Genomic DNA, 21524 nt, shown 5'->3' with positions numbered 1-21524 from the left:
TTTTTATTATTATTATTATTATTATTATTTTCCTTGGTAGTACACGCGTTTTTCTCAGCCATTTCTCGATCGATTTTCACGAAATTTTCAGGAAAGATGTCTTTTGGTGACGAGACTTTGCTTGCAAAATTTCGTGTTTGACGTCACTTCTGGTCAGGAGTTATCTCTCTTTTAGTGACTTTTTGAAGGGCCTTGTTGTCCACACATCTCCTCCGTTAGTTTTGAAGCTAGAGTCTTGAAATTTCTACACAAGATAGAGTAAACATTTTAGAAGATTTGTGGGGGATTCGATTTTACCGGAGGCGATTTGCCTAAACGCTCGCCTGGACCTGAAAAAATGGATGCCAAAATTGTTCGCTGATTTCGGCGATTTTTGACCTTTGATCTCCAATATCTTTTTTCTTGCAAATATTTTGTTAAGACATGTAGAACAAAAGTTGTGCACATTTACGAGATCTTTTCGAAAATATCAAGATTTAGGGGCTAGCCCCTTAAATTAGGGATCTAGAAGGGCTCAAAGTCTAGATCAAATATCTCAAAAATCGTTAATATTTTGGTATAAGTCAAAGAACAAAAAATGTTCATCTCAACAATCCAAATCTATTCATATAAAAATTGAGGTCATATGTTACGTAATAAGGGATTTTAAGGGCCAAAACCATAAAATTTTTACCCCTTGTATCTCGAAAACGACAAATATTTTGAAAAGCAATAAAGAACAAAAGTTGTTCAGAATGATGATCTGAACAATATGCATATTTCGTTTTTACCCTATGTGGCCCCGTTAGGGAGCTACAGTTTGGCCCCTAAAAATTACTTCTAGAAATAACTCGAGAACGGTAAAGAATTTCTAAATACTTGTTGAACAAAAAATGTTTGAAATGTCATGACCTTTCTTACGATATCAAGCAAAAGGGGCTGACCCTTTAAATTAGGGGCCCAGAAGGGTCCAAAGGTTTATGAGAATATCTCAGAAACTATTAATATTTTGTAATAAGTCATTGAAGCGGAAATGTTCATCTAAACGAGCTTGTTCTTATCAAATCAAAAAGTAGGTCATATGTTACGTAATAAGGGATTTTAAGGGCCAAAATCATAAATAATTGACGCCTCATATCTTGAAAACGACAAATATTTTGAAAAGCATTATTGAACAAAAGTTGTTCAGAATGATAATCTAAACAATATGTACATTTCGTTTTTTCCCTATGTGGCCCCGTTAGGGAGCTACAGTTTGGCCCCTAAATATTTCTTGTAGAGATAACTCGAGAACGGTAAAGAATTTCTAAATACTTGTTGAGCAAAAAATGTTTAAAATGACAAGGCCTTTCTTACGATATCAAGCAAAATGGGCTGGCCCTTTAAATTAGGGGTTCAGAAGGGTCCAAATGTTTTTGAGAATATCTCAGAAACTATTAATATTTTATAATAAGTTGTAGAAGCGGAAATGTTCATCTCAACGAGCTTGATCTTATCAAATCAAAAAGTAGGTCATATGTTACGTAATTAGAGATTTTAAGGGCCAAAATCGTAAATATTTGACACCTCATATCTTTAAAACGACATATTTTTTGAAAAGCATTATTGAACAAAAGTTGTTTAATGTGTCATAACCTATCGATCAATATCAAAAAATGGGTCTGTGGGCCTCATGGCTCGCCTGTAGAGTCGATTTTTGTCGATTTCAAAAACTTGTAACTGGTAAATATTTTGTAAGGACATATTGAACAAAAGTTGTTCAGTTTATCGAGATCTATCGATTGATATCAAGAAATAGGCCTATGGTCCTAATGGCTCGCCTGTAGAGTCGATTTTTTGTCGATATCGGTCGATCTCAATAACTTTTTACAGGTAAATATTTTGTAAAGACATATAGAACTAAAGTTGTTGAGTCTATAGAGAGCTAACAAATGACATCAAGAAATAGGCCCGCGGGCCTTATGGCTCGCCTGGAGAGTCGAATTTCAAACGAATTTCACCGCAACTTTGCTTCAGAAGCTTATGATATGAAAAATTGATTATATCTAAAGTGTCTTAAAGTCGGAAACTAAATTGGGACTCATTTGTCTTTTTTTCTTTTTTTTTTAACTCCGAGTGCATCAACAAATCGGACGGAAGACCTACTCGTTGCTCGCAACGAGATCGTGTCTAGTTATTATTATTATTCTTTCTTTCTTCTTGGGACTTTTTTGTCCACGAGTGTTCTCAGAAACTACTCAAGGGATCAAGACGAAACCTTTTTAGGATGATAGTATAGCATATGTAGATGTGCGGAACGAATGTCATTTTGTCTGAAAATGCATGCATGTGCATGCACGTGCATTGGATCTTTTGTTTACAAACTTTGGAATCAGTCTAACTTTTTAATTTTTCGATGAAATCGTTTCCTATTAATATGGTAGGTATAACTCTGGACCCTTAACTGTTTGGCATCGTCAAAATTTCAATTCTGCACGCGCATGCACGTGTGCTTCAATTTGATTGGATAATACAAAACCGTTTATAACATTCATACCAATCAAGGAAATTTAATGATATTTACAGGATAGGTAGACATGCCAGATCTCTACAGCTCGATGTAATAAAATTTGGAAACGCGCATGCGCACGCACGTGCATTGTCTTTTGAAGGTTCAATTCTTTCCATGACCATAACTTTTTTGTCTTTTGTCAAAATCTTTTCAAACTTGTATTGTATATGTATCTTGATATTCTTAACAAAAGTGTACAGTCATAATTACCATCCGGCACGTGCATGCACGTGTGCTAAATTCTGATTGGACGATTTTCAAATCGCCATAACTTTCTTATAAATGATGGAAACAATATGAAATTTATACTGTAGGTATATCTATCAAATGTCTATTGAATGACATCAACATTGATGCTGAGTCATACTCACGTGCCCGTGTATGCACGTGCATAGCTTTTCTTTCATTTTTCGGGTACTAAAATGGTCATAACTATTGAATTAAAAACTGAAATGAATTCAAATTTACCCTGAGGATCTATGATATGAATGTCTGTGAAATGGTGTCAACAAATTTTCCATTATCAAAATCGCGTGCGCGTGAATGCGCGTGCATTGTAATTTTTGACGTCTAAATTTGAGTATTGGTCTATAACATTTTGGGATTGCAATGAATAGGTTTGAAAATTAGGTTGCAGGTATGTTTTGGGCCTCTCTATTTATTAATAGTCTCAAAATCACTTCCCTGCACGTGCATGCACGTGCGCTTAATTCTGATTGGACGATTTTGAAATCCCAATAACTTTCTTATGAGTGAAGCGATCAATACCAAATTCATATAGTAAGTATATTGTTCAAATGTCTATTGATTAGCATCAACAAAATTGTTGTGTGGTACTCACGCGCACGTGTATGCACGTGCATTGATTTCGGTCTTTGTAGTTTTGAGTTGCCGTTAATTTCTCGTTTTTCATTGAACAGTTGTGAAACTTCTCTTGTACTCATATAGTAAAACTTCTAATGTATCGACATGGACGAATTATTTATATGCACGTGCATGCACGTACGTGCACGTGCACAAAACTCTCAGATCTTTATAACTCATTTGAACTAGTATGAAATGGACTGAACGTTATAAGATAATTATATATTCACATGCTACACAGTTTGCAATGGTCAAAACAACTTGTACTGAAATAAATGTCACCACTCACTAAATGGGGGACTGTTTGGGGAACATCTGTAACGGTCCCCGTTACAATAAGTACTAGTTATTATTATTATTCTTTCTTTATTCTTGTCACCCTTTTTTGTCCACGAGTGTTCTCAGAAACTACTGAAGGGATCAAGATGAAACCTTTTTAGCATGATAGAATACTCTATGTAGATGTGCGGAACGAACGTCATTTTGTCTGAAAATGCATGCATGTGCATGCACGTGCATTGGATTTTTTGTTTACAAATTTTGGAATGCGTCTAACTTTTTTATTTTTCAATGAAATCGTTTGATATTTATGTTGCAGGTATAACTTAAGACCCTTAACCGTTTGGCATCGTCAAAATTTCAATTCTCTACGCGCATGCACGTGTGCTTCAATTTCATTGGATAATACAAAACCATTTATAACTTTCATGTAAATTAAGACAATTTGATGATATTTACAGGATAGGTAAAGATTATAAATATCTACAAATCCATGTTATAAAAATTGCAAACGCGCATGCGCACACACGTGCATTGACATTTGAATATTCAATTAATTCAATGACCATAACTTTTTTGTTTTTTGTCAAAATCTTTTCAAACTTGTATTGTATATGTATCTTGATATTCTTAACAAAAGTGTACAGTCATAATTACCATCCGGCACGTGCATGCACGTGTGCTAAATTCTGATTGGACGATTTTCAAATCGCTATAACTTTCTTATAAATGATGAAAACAATATAAAATTTATACTGTAAGTATATCTATCAAATGTCTATTGAATGACATCAACATTGATGCTGGGTCATACTCACGTGCCCGTGTATGCACGTGCATAGCTTTTCTTTCATTTTTCGGGTACTAAAATGGTTATAACTATTGAATTAAAAACTGAAATGAATTCAAATTTACCCTGAGGATCTATGATATGAATGTCTATGAAATGGTGTCAACAAATTTTCCATTATCAAAATCGCGTGCGCGTGAATGCGCGTGCATTGTAATTTTTGACGTCTAAATTTAAGTATTGGTCTATAACATTTTGAGATTGCAATGAATAGGTTTGAAAATTAGGTTGCAGGTATGTTTTAGGCCTCTCAATTTATTAATAGTCTCAAAATCACTTCCCTGCATGCGCATGCACGTGCACTTAATTCTGATTGGACGATTTTGAAATCCCAATAACTTTCTTATGAGTGAAGCAATCGATATCAAATTCATATAGTAAGTATATTGTTCAAATGTCTATTGATTAGCATCAACAAAATTGCTGTGTCGTACTCACGCGCACGTGTATGCACGTACATTGATTTCGGTCTTTGTAGTTTTGAGTTGCCGTTAATTTCTCGTTTTTCATTGAACAGTTGTGAAACTTCTCTTGTATTCATATGGTAAGACTTGTAATGTATCGAGATGGTCGAATTATTTATATGCACGTGCAAGCACGTACGTGCACGTGCACAAAACTCTCAGATCTTTATAACTGATTTGAACTAGTATGGAATGGACTGAACGTTAGAAGATAGTTATATATTCACATGCTACACAGTTTGCAATGGTCAAAACAACTTGTACTGATATAAATGTCACCACTTACTAAATGGGGGAATGTTTGGGGAACATATGTAACGGTCCCCGTTACAATAAGTACTAGTTGACTATGAAATTGACCTTTCTTCTTTTTAACAAGAAATCAAAAAAAAAAATCCCTTTCCAATGTGATATCTTTGCAGCAAACAAGAATTAAAAAAATCCTGGAAAAGAATTTTTGAAATGGTATCTGCCGTATTTCACACACACAGAGATAATCCAGGTAATATCGGCACATTACTGCACATGTCTGCTGATTTGTCAGAAAGATTACACCCTGAATAATAATTGTCAGTTATGTTTAAGCAGCACTTAATTATACCAATGCGGTATTGTTAGCACAGAATTATTACAGAAACATTTATTATACATCTTTTGATACTGTAACAGTTCACTATACATCTTTCGATACAGTTCACTATATATCTTTTGACACAGTTCTCTACAGTTCACTATACATCTTTTGATACAGTTCTCTACAGTTCACTATACATCTTTTGATACAGTTCATAGTTAATACATCCTTTGATACAGTTCTCTACAGTTCACTTTACATCTTTTGATACAGTTCTCTATAGTTCACTATACATCTTTTGATACAGTTCTCTACTCACCTTTAATTGTTCTTTCACTGTAGTACTGATCTAGCTCATCTGAACCCACTGTGAAAAAAAAGAATATGTCTTAAAATGAAGTAAAGCAAATTACAATGTACATTAAGGAGGTATATACTACATTGCCATAATGGCTGACTTCCTTTTAGAGCAAGAATGAAAATATAACTTTCAGCAATATATGTGTATATTCCTTTTATAAGCTCAGTGGGTTAATGTGTTGATCTGTAGATAGAGGGTTTGAGTCTATAACTGGTTTTAAATTCTTTTTCAGGTTACTCTCTACTAAATCTGCAGTTTATAACAAAATAAGGTAAATTGAAAGTTTTCAATTTCAAAATATCATTGTACATATCCTCCACTTTTCATCCATATCTGATTTCTCAGGGGTGTTATTCCTCCTTAAATATGTTGTAGTTATGTAGTATACAGATCTACTTATTTCTTATTCTATAAATAGCTATAGGCCTGGATTAATTTCCATGATTACCTGTCTGAGGCAGATGAAGAATATCATAGATTCTAACAGCCAAGCTTTCTTGACTTAAAATTCCTAAGTACCCTTTCCTGAAAATACAAAATAAATGATACTTGTCACATCAATCAAAGCATCTCCTTTACTCTTAACTAAACTCAGAACTAATTTTCAACATACACATATTAGGGGTTTGGATCCATAGTCAAAATATTTATGAAAGAATTTTTTTTCAACCATGATTATCAAGCAGAAGGAGAAATTCATGTGCATGATACATAATATGCACAGTATCATAAGCATGCAATATACACGATACATAATGTATAGCATGCAATATGATATCAATAAATCAAATTAATCCTTAATTCATGACACATATTAGTAAATGATTTCTTTTCTAATTTCAATAAACAATGCCTTTTAAACAAACATACTTGTGCTGGGTAAGCAGTACATTACAATTACATTATGACCTCTCTGCACTTACCTAGTGGGACACCATCGGATTGCTGAGACCGCTTTTGGTTCTTGGAACGTCAACATCTAGCGCTGGTTAAGGTCACATTTGAATAATTTGTTTCACATGGGAATACCGACTTGACAATAAAGCTAGCATAATATTGCATTCTAAAAGCAAAATATGACAGTACTATGATTTTGTTTGACGTATTACATGGGAATAAAATCAATTATAACACGTGTTATAAGCATAGGGCAATTATAATCACTACAGCTGAGCCAATTAGTACATGGCAGATTTGTAAATTTTTGCAAGATATCCAATTTTGTGAGATTGACATTGGATCAATTTAGGGTAACAAAAGAAAGCTCTCAAGAGGCTAGATTTGGTTTTTAAGTCTTTATGAACAGCTCAATAATACATCAATTCATTCTAGTTTATGACTTTAGGCCAAACAAATGTAATAAGTTGTTTTTCACACATCGCAATGCCTTTAGTATGTGGATATGTGACGAAACTTTTAATAGATCTTTTACTTTAATGTAGCATGATACATGAATTGTTTACGCATTTAAAGTTCATTGTTTCCAAGTGATATTTCATATTATTGCAAACTTTAATCCTGCATTTTTGGCATAGAACATCACCAATACACACATTTATCCCCGGAAATGAAATATATACCTGTTCATCAGTATTTCTCCGAATTCTTTCCCAAAGAAATTCTTGATTTTTGCTGGCAAGCTTTTATACGTAGCACATGTACTGGAGTCGGGTAACACTGACTGAATGATTATCGTCCTCTCAACAAAGTCTTCTGCCTCGAGATAAAGCTCATGCAGTCACTTAATGGTTTGTGTTTGTGTACATGAATTTACAATTTGCTTTCACTTAAATGTCTTTTATGAATAAAGAACATGCATTTTAAGTAGATTAATTAAGGAATAAACATTATAAACTGGAAAGAACAGTGGTTTATCTAAAAATCGTTTCCAGTTTTTGAAAGTATATGAGGTGGCATTACCTTCAGCCTCTTTACATCGGCGTATTGACTGGAGCGTGTAGGTGTGCCATGAAATATACGACCGTGTGACGAGTTTCACCTCATATACTTTCCAACACTGATAACAAAACTACACTTCCTATATTTATATTTTCATCCCCGGTACTTCAACATAAGCATGTTTTACTGTAATTGTTCGTCCCCAGCACTTCAACATAAGCAAGTTTTACTGTAATTGTTCATCCCCGGTACTTAACCATAAGTGTATTTTTCTGTAATTGTTCATCCCCAGTACTTAACTATAAGTGTGTTTTACTGTAATTGTTCGTCCCAGGCACTTCAACATAAGCGTGTTTTACTGTAATTGTTCGTCCCAGGCACTTCAACATAAGCGTTTTTTACTGTAATTGTTCGTCCCCGGCACTTGAACATAAGCGTTTTTTACTGTAATTGTTTGTCCCCGGCACTTAAACATAAGCGTGTTTTACTGTAATTGTTCACCCCCGGTACTTAACCACAAGTGTGTTTTACTGTAATTGTTTGTCACCGGTATTTCAACATATAAGCGTGTTTTACTGTAATTGTTTGTCCCTGGTACTTCAACATATTAAGCATTTTTTACTGTAATTGTTCATCCCCGGTACTTAACCACAAGCGTTTTTTACTGTAATTGTTTGTCCCCAGCACTTCACTATAAGCAAGTTTTACTGTAATTGTTAGTCCCCAGCACTTCAACATAAGCGTTTTTTACTGTAATTGTTAGTCCCCAGCACTTCACTATAAGCAAGTTTTACTGTAATTGTTAGTCCCCAGCACTTCAACATAAGATTAACGTGTTTTACTGTATAATGGCACATGCATATTCTTCACATTTTGCTGAATGATATATCCCTTTATAAAAATAATATAATTAGTCACATTTAATGGCATAAATTTGTGATAATGCATTTGTGCAATCAAGAACTCTGCACAACAATTGTGACATGTAAATCTGAGTTCAATCTGTGAAACAATTATATTTTTTGAATTCGTTCTTTTGCACGTTGCATGATGTAGTTTGTGATACGAGAAAGATACTGGTTTGTCAAAGTTCCGCACATCCCAGACACTGACGTGGTTCTGAAAACATAAAAATAAACATGTGTATATTTATAGACATAAATTCCTCCAACTGCAGTCAAGTTCTAGTTTGGATTTTTTAACTTTGGTTCACATGTAGGTCAAGGTCATAATACTGAAGAAATACTAAGATCTGTATCTATTTTTAGAAATGCTGCATTCACTATCTATTCTTAGAAATGCTGCGATCAGTGTCTATTTTAAGAAATTATTTGATCATTATATATTAAGCTGAGTATTTATAGAAATGCTGTGATCAGTATTTATTTTTAGAAATGCTGTCATCAGTATCTATTTTTAAGGATGGAAAGACCATGTCCTTTGACCTAGCTGCAACCCTAAAGGCAATCCCAGAGAAGTTTTTATCACACCAATTCAATGATGTAAATATGAATATCTAAGCCCTGGAAAATATTAGCTATTTGTTGAGAAACTACCTGCTCTATCCATTTACTTTCAATTTAATATCAGTAGCATTAAAGAAGATGTTATTTAAATGTTTACACATAAACACTATATGCCAAGTTGGGATTCAACCTGGAGTCAAAAACTCTAGGAGTACTAAAAGTAACAATTGATGTTCCCTATATCCCAAAGATGCTCCATATAAACTTTGAAAAAAAGGAGTTGTAGTTATCAAGAAGAAGTTAAAAATGTTCAATTGTTAATACACAATGATGGATGCAGATCAAATTGAGTCACTAGGTGACCTAAAAACTAGAAAACCAGGCAAACTCAATACAACTTTCTTGTAGAACCCCATTTGTTAACTGTGCATGAATTTTCTTGTAGAACCCTGTTTGTTAACTATGCATGAATAAATTTTTCATTCAAAACTAATTCTTCCAGTGAATTTAGTTGTTCTCTCCCCCCGACAACTGACCTCGTTAAATGAGGCGATTCTATGCCCCCCCCCCGGACAACTGACCTCGTTAAATGAGGCGATTCTATGCCCCCCCCCCCCCCCCCCCCCCCGGACAACTGACCTCGTTAAATGAGGCGATTCTATGCTCGTTCTGTTTGTCCACGCACACACCACGGATCATTTTTGTCTGTGTCTGGATCTGTGGACGTGAGCAATCTAAAAATAAAAAACTTAATGCTAGAAATAAATTCATAAACACATGTACTGCGGTTTCATTATCAATCTTTGAACATTTTGCTTTGTTTTTGTAGTGAGCAACAAAAGAAAACCCAGAGCCACATGGGCCACAACCCTCACCTGAGTCACCTTGGCTCACATTTAAAGATTTTTCCTATACGCATGTTAAACTTTGATCCCTATTGTGACCCCAACCTACTCCTGGGGGCCATGATTTTTTCAAAATTGAATCTGCACTAGGTCAGGAAGCTTTCATGTGAATGTAAGCTTTTCTGGCCCAGTGATTTTTCATCAGAAAGATTTTTAATGATTTTCCCTATATATTTGTATGTAAAACTTTGATCCCCTATTGTGGCCCCATCATATCCCCGGGGGCCATGATTTGAACAAACTTGAATCTGCATAATGTCAGGAAACTTTCATGTAAATCTTAGCTTTTCTGACTCAGTGGTTCTTGAGAAGATTTTTAAAGATTTTTCCTAGTATATATTTGTATGTAAAACTTTGATCCCCAATTGTGGCCCCATTTAACCCCCGGGAGCCATGATTTGAACAAACTTGAATCTGCACTATGTCAGGAAGCTTTCATGTAAATTTCAGCTTTTCTGGCCCAGTGGTTCTTGAAAAGAAGATTTTTAAATGACCCCACCCTATTTTTGCGATTTTCTCTCCTTTGAAAGGGACATTACCCTTCATTTGAACAAACTTGAATGCCCTTCACTCAAGGATGCTTTTGGCCAAGTTTGGTTGAAATTGGCCCAGTGGTTTTGGAGAAGAAGTCGAAAATGTAAAAGGTTTACAGACAGCCGGACAGCCGACCGGACAGACAGACGAAGGACAACAGGCGATCAGAAAAGCTCACTTGAACTTTCAGCTCAAGTGAGCTAAAAAGCATAAAAATATAGAATAAAAATTGTCATCAAGTTGTCCACAAGTTAAATACCTGGTCCAACAAAATCTTTATTGAAGCAGAGCCACAAACTTTGGTGCAAAACAAAAATTGAAACCAGAGCATAACCATGTAAAAATGAAACCAGAGCATAACCAAGTAAAATTGAAACCAGAGCATAACCGTCTAAGTAAAAATGAACTCCTCTATAGCAATAAGGCCACTCCAAGTTTGTTTTTATGTTTAGTGTCTACCCTAGAATCAAAAAGTAACTTATCTTTCTGTCAGAAAAAAAAAATACAAATCAGGAGGGAAAAACCACAAATCAGAAGACGAAATACAAATATTTTTAGTGTAATAATAAAATAATAATCAGCAATTGAATATGTTAATCATGTTATCAATTCATATTTTTCCAAATGAAAGTTGAGGCATCTCAATTTTGTATTTTGCTCTTTGTTATATAATGCTGAATAATAGACCTTGCCTGAGATGAGGGAGTATGTATAACAGTCACAAATGTCATACTATAAGACTTTGTTCTATCTGTACACGATTCTATGAATTATGAATTTTAATAGTCTGATCTACCTGTACATGATTCTATGAATTACGTATTATAATAGTCTGATCTATCTGTACAGGATTCTATGAATTACGTATTGTAAGAGTTCATTCTATCTGTACACAATTCTATGAATTACGTATTGTAAGAGTTCGTTCTATCTGTACACGATTCTATGAATTATGAATTATAAGAGTTCGTTCTGTCTGTACATGATTCTATGAATTACGTATTGTAAGAGTTTGTTCTATCTGTACACGATTCTATGAATTACGTATTGTAAGAGTTCGTTCTATCTGTACACGATTCTATGAATTACGTATTGTAAGAGTTCGTTATATCTGTACATGATTCTATGAATTACGTATTGTAAGAGTTCGTTCTATCTGTACACGATTCTATGAATTATGAATTATAAGAGTTCGTTCTATCTGTACACGATTCTATGAATTACGTATTGTAATAGTTCGTTCTGTCTGCACATGATTCTATGAATTACGCATTGTAAGAGTTCGTTTTATCTGTACACGATTCTATGAATTACGTATTGTAAGAGTTCGTTCTATCTGTACACGATTCTATGAATTATCTGTAGATTATGTACATGTATAATTCTATCTGACGTACTTTTATCTATAGGTTATGTATAATACTATTTGACCTACTTTTATAGATCTGTAGATTACGTATAATTCTATCTGACATACATTTATCTTTAAGTTACGTATAATTCTATCAGACCTACTTTTATCTGTAGATTAAATCCTACCTCTTAGATCGTAAATCCTGAGGTATCTTGCATTCATCCCTGTCACAAACGTCCTGGGTTCTTTCTTGAACCAATCGAATGATGCTGTTGTTTCAGATGGTCCTACAAACATACAGGTAAAGGAATGAAATCAAAAAAGATATACTGTCTTCATGGCAGATTGTGACTCGGTAAATACTTCATACTGATGCGATTTCTATCTGTACAGTACACTCCTGCATGGAATAAAACGATATTTGATTTCAAGCATCGCCTGTCAACCGGTCACACCCACCGTGACCCCTAGACCTTGATCAATCCCCTGTCAACCAGTCACACCCACCATGAACCCTAGACCTTGATCAAGTAAACAGAATGTGTACGACACCCGAGTGACTTACCCCCAATTTCTACGTAGGGCGTGTTAACTTACCCCCAATTTCTACATAGGGCGTGTTAACTTACCCCCAATTTCTACATAGGGCGTGTTAACTTACCCCCAATTTCTACGCAAGGTGTGTTGACTTACCCCCAATTTCTACGTAGGGCGTGTTGACTTACCCCCAATTTCTACGTAGGGCATGATGACTTACCCCCAATATCTACGCAAGGCGTGTTGACTTACCCCCAATTTCTACGTAGGGCGTGTTGACTTACCCCCAATTTCTACGTAGGGCGTGTGTATGGCACCAGTAGTATCACTGACACTAGAGCTATATCGCTGCCGCTCCCCGAGCTCATTGCCAGGCTTGTGATGGATGTTCCATATGTTGATACAGCTATCATTTCTGTACTTCTCCAATCCCTCAGCAAGCTGAAAAAAGAACAACAACGAACAGTGCATTATGGGTTTCTTACACATGTGTGGCTGTACAACAGAAGATTTATTAAAATTGATCAAGTTTTGGCAGTTTTTTTTTTTTGTCATCCATCAATATATATATCCATACATACATATATCATATAGCGGATTTTTTCTGCGGGTCTAAAATTTGGCGATTTGCTGGCTCAAAGGTATGCTAATAATTTAAGCACAATAAATTTTCGTGGACAAGGTAGAGTTATCTCTTTTGCAAATAGTGAAGTCACAGTTGGGTGCATATTTGGCAAGTGAAATTTTGGCGGAAAGCTATCTAACCGCTAAAATGAGCCAAATTTATCACTCCGCAGAAAAAACGTGCTATACGGTATATACATACAAAAACATACAAATACATACCAAATGACTGTCCACAGGGTTCCATTTCAAATAAATACAAGACCTTGTGTGCTTGGGAACTACAATGATGGGTAACAAATTTTAATTATGCAATTAAGTTGATTCAGAAAATGAAAGCAAAAATGTAAATAAAATCACAGTCACTTCATAGTAATAGTGTACAACACTCACCAAATTCTTTCTTAATCAAGTCACTGTCATTATTTTCATTGAAACTGTAATAAAAATAAACAAGAATTATCAAAAGCACTGTCTCATCTCCGCAAACATGATGAATTGCTATTATTAACCAATGGGGCAGCTAAAGCTTTATGACAAAGCAATGGATGGATGTAACTGAGCAGAATAAGCTCCTAACACTATCATACTGAGAGAGATTATAGATAATACATAAAACACGGTTATAATGAATTCACACTTACAGTAAAACATGGTTATAGTGAACATGCTTATAATGAATTCACACTTACAGTAAAACACGGTTATAGTGAACATGCTTATAATGAATTCACACTTACAGTAAAACACGGTTATAGTGAACATGCTTATAATGAATTCACACTTACAGTAAAACACGGTTATAGTGAACATGCTTATAATGAATTCACACTTACAGTAAAACATGGTTATAGTGAACATGCTTATAATGAATTCACACTTACAGTAAAACACGGTTATAGTGAAAACACTTATAATGAATTCACACTTACAGTAAAACACGGTTATAGTGAACATCCTTATAATGAATTCACACTTACAGTAAAACACGGTTATAGTGAACATGCTTATAATGAATTCACACTTACAGTAAAACATGGTTACAGTGAATATGCTTATAATGAATTCACACTTACAGTGAAACATGGTTACAGTGAAAACACTTATAATGAATTCACACTTACAGTAAAACACGGTTATAGTGAACATGCTTATAATGAATTCACACTTACAGTAAAACACGGTTACAGTGAAAACACTTATAATGAATTCACACTTACAGTAAAACATGGTTACATAGAACACACTTATAATGAATTCACACTTACAGTGAAACATGGTTACAGTGAAAACACTTATAATGAATTCACACTTACAGTAAAACACGGTTATAGTGAACATGCTTATAATGAATTCACACTTACAGTAAAACACAGTTACAGCAAACACGCTTATAATGAATTCATACTTGCAGTAAAACACAGTAACAGAGAACACACTTATAATGAATTCATGCTTACAGTAAAACACGGTTACAGTGAATATGCTTATAATGAATTCATGCTTACAGTAAAACACAGTTAACATTCTACATGCTTAATAGATAGTGGTGAACACCAATTGTACACAAGACTTCAACAATAGGTCACTACTGTGGAACACATCCGAATTTGTACATTTAATTCCTTTAGAATCCATGCATTACATAACTCAATAATAATGCAACATCAAAAACAGATCCAAGTTCTTACTTGTTTAGGATCACTCTTCCATTTGCTAGTCCCATGGCCAGCATTTTATCTGGTTCTGCCTTAGGGTACCAGGCAACTGTCTGTAAATAATATAAGTCATATCAGCCTTAGGGTTACCAAGCAACTGTCTGACAACAATATATAAAGTCATATCAGCCTTAGGGTACCAGGCAACTGTCTGACAACAATATATTAAGTCATATCAGGTTTAGGGTACCAGGCAACAGTCTGACAACAATATATTAAGTCATATCAGGGTTAGGGTACCAGACAACTATCCGTAAACAACATACCATATAGCAGGTTTTTTCCACGGGGTTATAATTTTGGCTTATTTTAGCGGTTAGGAAGCTTTGTGTCAAAATTTGACTTGCCAAACATAGACCCAATTGCGACTTCAGTATTTGAAAGAGAGATAACTCTTCCCTGTTCGCAAAACCTTATTCCACTAGCCTAAGAATTATTAGCATACCTTTCGGCCAGCAAAATGCCAAATTTTAGACCCACGGAATAAACCTGCTATACGGTATTTTAAATTAGTAATATAAGCCTTAGGGTACCAGGCGACTGTCTGTAAACAATAAAAGTAATAGAAAATATCAAACATCGCTAGATTCAAAGATCATTGACAGAAAAGGCAAATATAGACCGTTAACTTTCCCATTTCTATAGCCTTAGGTTCTATACAAACCTTTAACATTCCCATTTCTATAGCCTTAGGTTGTTCTACACAAACCTTTAACATTCCCATTTCTATAGCCTTAGGTTGTTCTATCGCCCATAACGAATCTGCTATCTGCTTTACAACTGGAACTGAAATATAATCAAAGACCAACGACATCGTAAATGCATATGTATGAATTAATTCTGAATTAAAATAAAGAATACATTTTCAGATGAACACAAAAAAATACATTGTCAACTGTCATTTCAAATCTCTTCCAGATCTAAAAATAAAAACTACAGTATGTAATCAGTCACTCTTGTCTGGCTGATTTGATGCGGATTTCTTACTCAGTTTATATACAAGTAATCAGTCCCTGGTGACTAGCTGATTTGATGTGAGTTTCTTACAGTTCATATATAGTCAATTTTTATTGATACCTTTCTGTGCTGGCTTTTCCCTTGACTTCACAACTTTGTACAACAGTATCTTGTTTTGACTGGAGGTACAAAAGAGGTCCTCGTGAATAGGCGACCACTCAACTTTCAGACTGTTCATTATGACACAATTAATTCTGCATCAATCTGAAAGAAATTACCAAATAGAAAAGTTTACGATCTATTAGTACATCTATTAGTACATGTATGTAATGTACACTCACCACAATACCGTGATTTCTTTGGTAACAGTCAACATTTACTTAGTTAGAATAATCTAACTGTGTCTCGGGACAGGCCCTCAACTGCGTTTTTAGGACATTATCACTTTAACGATAGAACATTCTATCTAACATTTACTGTACACAAACACAATTATTTTCTATGAACATACTGAACAAGAACAAACTTAGAGAGGACTTAGATGTATGAGCCCTTACAAGGCTGATTTAAGAAGACTTAGATACACAACACATGGTTTAATGAGGGACATTTTGGTTTTTAATTCACGGTAGCTGAAATCCACTAGGTCTACTCTTATTTATTTACTCACTGCATTTTCCTGCACTTTATCATTTTCACACGTTTGATATGGAACTAGTGCAGGAAACTCCAAGTGTTGTGAATGTGAAGTGGTTCTGTTACATGAACAGTCCAGCAAAGAGGACCTGTCACTCTTTGAAGAAGATAATATAGACAGCTTTTGGCACGTACAACATGAAACTTCAATTGATAGAGGGCAAAACTCTCTTTAAAAGGAATATATTGAAAACTAATGAAAAATCAAACTATACCTATGGAACTTCAAATTTTGTTCTAAATGGTGTTGATTCGAATACAGGCGTGTACACATATATTTCTCCATTTTGAATCTCATGTACTTAAGTTTACATCATTCTGAGATGTTACATATACAGGTCCAGTCCAAAGGTTATTTCTACCTACGTGATTACTTATAGCTACTTAGGTATTTAAACCTACTCCAGGTAGCTATTTTATCTAGTGTCTACTTTTTCCTTTACTTGCATTTCGTGGCCAAACACAGGAACTGCACAATATGGTGTGTACCAAATTTCTTGATTCACTTACACTGACGATGAATAACACAAAAATATTGGACAAAAAATTATTACTTTCTAACCTTTCAAATTTGCATCAATAACTACACCCAGTTCCATTTTTTAGGAGCTTAGGATCAAAGCTACATGTACGTGATAAGAAGTCTAGAATGTCTTAAAAATCTGTATTAATTCTAAAGTTTACCTTCATGCATTTTTACATTAAAGGTTTTTGGGGCGATTTTTCATGCATTTCCTCTACATTCTCCACCCTCGTAAAGTATTTAAATTTACACTCCGAATTTTGCTATGCACAACATGATACATAAAACGACTGACCTGTTTAAAAGATGCGCCTTAATTATTATTTATGTTTTTAAAAACAGGTAAAAGTAGGTAGAAATAGCTACTTTAAGTAGGTTTCAATATCTAGTTATCTAGGGTAGCTATTAATAGCTACGTAGGTAGAAATAGTCTTTGGACTGGACCAGTGCACAGGGTTTTGACACAATCTGAGCAAACTGGTATATATAGTAAATAGTGTGGACTATATACCAGTTTGCTCAGATTATCAAAACCCTGTTGACTGGACCTGATAAAATCCGTAAAAGCATGTAAATCTAATTTTCTTAATCATATATATAATCACTCTTTGATTGACGTGATTCTACCACGTCTCCTATGTTTGTGAATTGAAGGGCATCTTATCCGCTCAGTTCTCTATCACACATATATCTATGTATGGGTGATAGAGAACAGAGCGGATAAGATGCCCCTGTGCACCGATGCTGAATATGATGTCACAATGCACTGTTTACATCATAGCATAAGGCTTGCAATCGAACAGATCAAATGTCTAAAGTTACGATGATTTGATAGAGCTTTGTCCTCACACATTAGGTGCAAACTTCGGGATATTTTTGTCCTATGCTAACTCGTTGCTCATGGCTTGGTCAATCGAGTGAATTTTATGCGACTTTTTTCAAGTTTATGTCAAATTATGATACAGTACGTAACATTTCGAACTCCAGATCCAGTGGTAACAAAAGAAAATCTAAATATCAACATACCCTGAAACACATAAAAACTAGGAACAACTGCACTTCAGATCGACTGTACGATTGTTAAGTCAAATGACACTTTACATGCCGTGGTCTCGACAGGACTGAAGTGTTCAGTGAGGACCCATTTATAATAAGTTTCGCTTTCATTTTCCTATAAGCTGGTGCTCCAAAGGAGAACCAACTTTTAAGGGCATGCGGTAAATCTAGTACTGCCAACTCCCGACTCCCGATGGTTCCGGATTGCGATGTTTTATAGATAATGTCAAAACCGGCGAACAGAATAACTTCATACTTTTCGGAAACAAGTTTTATGTCCAAATTGATTCACATAATTAAAAAAAAAATCCAATAATGATAAGTTTAAATTCTTAAACTGAAATGTCGCCAACACAAAATCGGTTAGGCAAGTGGTAAATGTAGTATGGCCGAAAGCCGAAAGTCCCGGATAACGATTATTGGAGCACAACTGCGCAGGATTCTACAACTACATGTAAGTTCAATGCTGATCCCATTGGTGCAAACATAGTACACATCTATTGCTGAACCCTATGCATTTGGTTAAAAATTTCGTGTCAATTCAAATTTTGGAAGGGTTTGACAGGGACTACATTTTGTGGCGGAAGGATTCATTAATCAAAAAGTTCTAAATCTGCATGATATTACAGTTTCTGTTTCATCCAATGTATCGTCTATCTTTATACTCCTATACGTGTATTTCAGTTTTAAAATTTATGATACAGGTAGTTGAGACTTGGAACTAGTTCAAATGTTGTAATTTATTAACTTGGTTGAAATATTTTTCCAAACAGAACACAAATTCTTCAAAGAGTTTCAATATAATACAGTATTCTAGATAATAAAAAAAAGTTGAGAAAGAGATGATAATGATTCATTTTAAAATGATTGCTCATGTACGACGCGGTAAATTTAATTTTTACTTATTAGATCAATGACTTATGGACACGTTGGAATGAAAACAAATGAATATATATATGTATATATATATATATATATATATATATATATATAAAGCACAAACAAACAATTATAACACCCAACCTTACGTTTACCCCTAGGATCTAAACGATACATGTGAAAATCAATTAATTAATATATAAAGCACTAAATAATCACAACTAGGTACTGAAAATTTTCGCCCCAGCCCGGGGTCGAACCAGCGACCTACGGCACCTAGGGAAGTCGTTGTGGCCGAGTGGACTTACGCACTGGTTTGACAATCTTGCTAGGCGGTGGGTGCCGTAGGTCGCTGGTTCGACCCCGGGCTGGGGCGAAAATTTTCAGTACCTAGTTGTGATTATTTAGTGCTTTATATATATATATATATATATATATAATTTTTTTTTATTTCGGAAATAAAAGAAAAATATGCAAAAATCGTATCGTCACATAATATTGATTTATAAAATTTTATTGATTCATTGCTCTATTAAATTCATTGAAACGGAAAATGAAATGGTAGCGTCTGTTTCGCTAATTTTGTACATTCATTCAGAGTGTCGTTAAAATACATTTGCAATTTGTATATTCCAGGCTTCTTCCCAAAGACAGATGTTAAATAAACCTAAACATATTGTATATACATGTGTACGTATATGAAATCAGATAAATGAGTTCAAAAAACTTTTCGTCAGGAAAGATTGAAACATTTTTGGGCGGGGAGAGGGCTGTGAACGGTCTTGCACGAAAAGATAGGCATGATCTGCACGCTTGATTTTTTCGGCATTATATATATTTGTTTCATCCTGGGGTTAGTTTAAACAAGGAATCATTTAATGACATATGAACTCGTTGGAATAAAAGGAAATGAACATTTTATAACTTCAGAAATAAAGGAAAAAGATGCATAAATTGTATCTTCATGGAATATTGCTTATTCAACTTTATTTATTCAATTAAGGAATGAATTTATTATTTTTTCGTTGGATGGAGGAATTCCACGAAGAAAAAAAAAAAGACAGACGGAAAACTGCATCATTGCAAAAATTACGAAATTGCAGATTTTCACTTTTGAAATCCCGTCTTAGAGACATTTTGAAATAATTACTTAAATTCCCAATAATGTTTACCTGTCCTACATCCCATGCCGAAATGACTTGCACGGTATGTACGTGGTTTGAACGATCTGCATGTTTCTATGGACGTGGCTTGATCATGCACGGAACGAACGGTCTACACGAAACGCTGAACGGTCTGCACGGAACGCTGAGCGGTTTGCACGGTCTTGAAAATGAAGCCTTTTAGTCTTCTGGAAAGTTATCTCAGTGAGAGATATCAATATGTGAAAATCGGGGAGTTTTCTAGTTCATTTTAACCAGTTTTCAAAGGTGTCCCTCAGGGCTCGATACTTGGACCAATACTGTTTGATATCTTTATATAAATGATATTTTTGGCTTTGTCTCTGACTCTTCCATTTATAATTATGCTGATGACAACACTTTCTTACTCTTATGAAAAAGCAGATACAAATGTATATTAAAGACCATCTTGGAAAATGATATTAGCTTATCCCTTTTAAACAAAATGAAGACAAACCCTGGCAAATTCCAGGCAATCTCAGTATAGGAAAGAGGAGCAAAGAATTAAGATTAACTAATTTTGACTTAGGAGAAACTAATCTCTGCAGTGAATCGGAGGTTAAACTATTAGGGGTGACCATAGATTTTCAATTAAACTTCAAATCTCGTATTGCTGACATCTGTAGGAAGGCAGCTAGGCAATTAAATGTTTTTTAAAAGAATAGGACACAATCTTAGTCCTCACAATTTACCATTCCTTTATTTTATCAAATTTTAGTTACTGTCCCCTTTCCTGGCACTTCTGCTCTGAAAGGAATACCATAAAAATGGAAAAACAACAGAAAAGGGCCCTTCGTTTCATATATAATGATTATGTTTGCCCAACTATCTATTTTGTATTGCTTGTGGGAGTTGTGAGATTGATCACTGTTCGTTGTCTTCACCTTGCATATGATGAATTGCTTCAGAAATCTCTTCTTCCAACCTTAAAAGTAAGGCGTATGCGCATACTGGCTATAGAAACTTATAAAATTGTAAACAAATCCAGCTCTCTGTTTCTTCATGACATCACTGCACTTAAAGATCATTCTTACAGTTTTAAATACACAAACATTACCATTGTGCCCAGTGTCAGGACAATCAGGTATGGGCTGCAATCCTTTAGGTACAGTGCTCCTAAGATCTGGAACTCTTTGCCAAATGAAGCTTGGCATCTTACCGCCTTAAATCAATTTAGAAGTTTTATTTCCACTTGGTCTGGCCCCAAATGTAATTGTAAATCATGCAGATCTTAGGTCCAGTGTACATAGCTTTATATATTTATTTTTTATCT

The 21524-nt window shown here is 34.7% G+C and overlaps 1 protein-coding gene across 4 annotated transcripts in view; it reads right to left on the bottom strand.

Moving 5' to 3' along the window:
- The window catches only part of LOC125667502 (GATOR complex protein MIOS-like), a 56213-nt gene extending 37866 nt beyond the window's left edge, over positions 1–18347 (bottom strand). For 2 of the 4 annotated variants that reach the window (XM_056152089.1, XM_056152090.1), the window contains exons 1-13: positions 18162–18347; positions 16037–16180; positions 15669–15745; positions 14933–15012; positions 13635–13678; positions 13464–13522; positions 12902–13058; positions 12266–12367; positions 9927–10021; positions 8899–8940; positions 6846–6901; positions 6371–6447; positions 5881–5928 (exon numbers count right to left, since the gene is read on the bottom strand). In XM_056152089.1, the coding sequence (XP_056008064.1) occupies positions 5881–5928; positions 6371–6447; positions 6846–6901; positions 8899–8940; positions 9927–10021; positions 12266–12367; positions 12902–13058; positions 13464–13522; positions 13635–13678; positions 14933–15012; positions 15669–15745; positions 16037–16154 (955 nt within the window). In that variant the 5' untranslated portion in view covers positions 16155–16180; positions 18162–18347. The other 2 variants (XM_056152092.1, XM_056152091.1) reach the window with 2 other exon arrangements.
- Between the last annotated feature and the right edge of the window lie 3177 nt (positions 18348–21524).

This window comes from Ostrea edulis, chromosome 10 (assembly GCF_947568905.1).
Source record: "Ostrea edulis chromosome 10, xbOstEdul1.1, whole genome shotgun sequence".
In the NCBI taxonomy this organism is placed as follows: Eukaryota; Metazoa; Mollusca; class Bivalvia; order Ostreida; family Ostreidae; genus Ostrea; species Ostrea edulis.
This window is presented reverse-complemented; position numbering and strand designations above follow the sequence as displayed.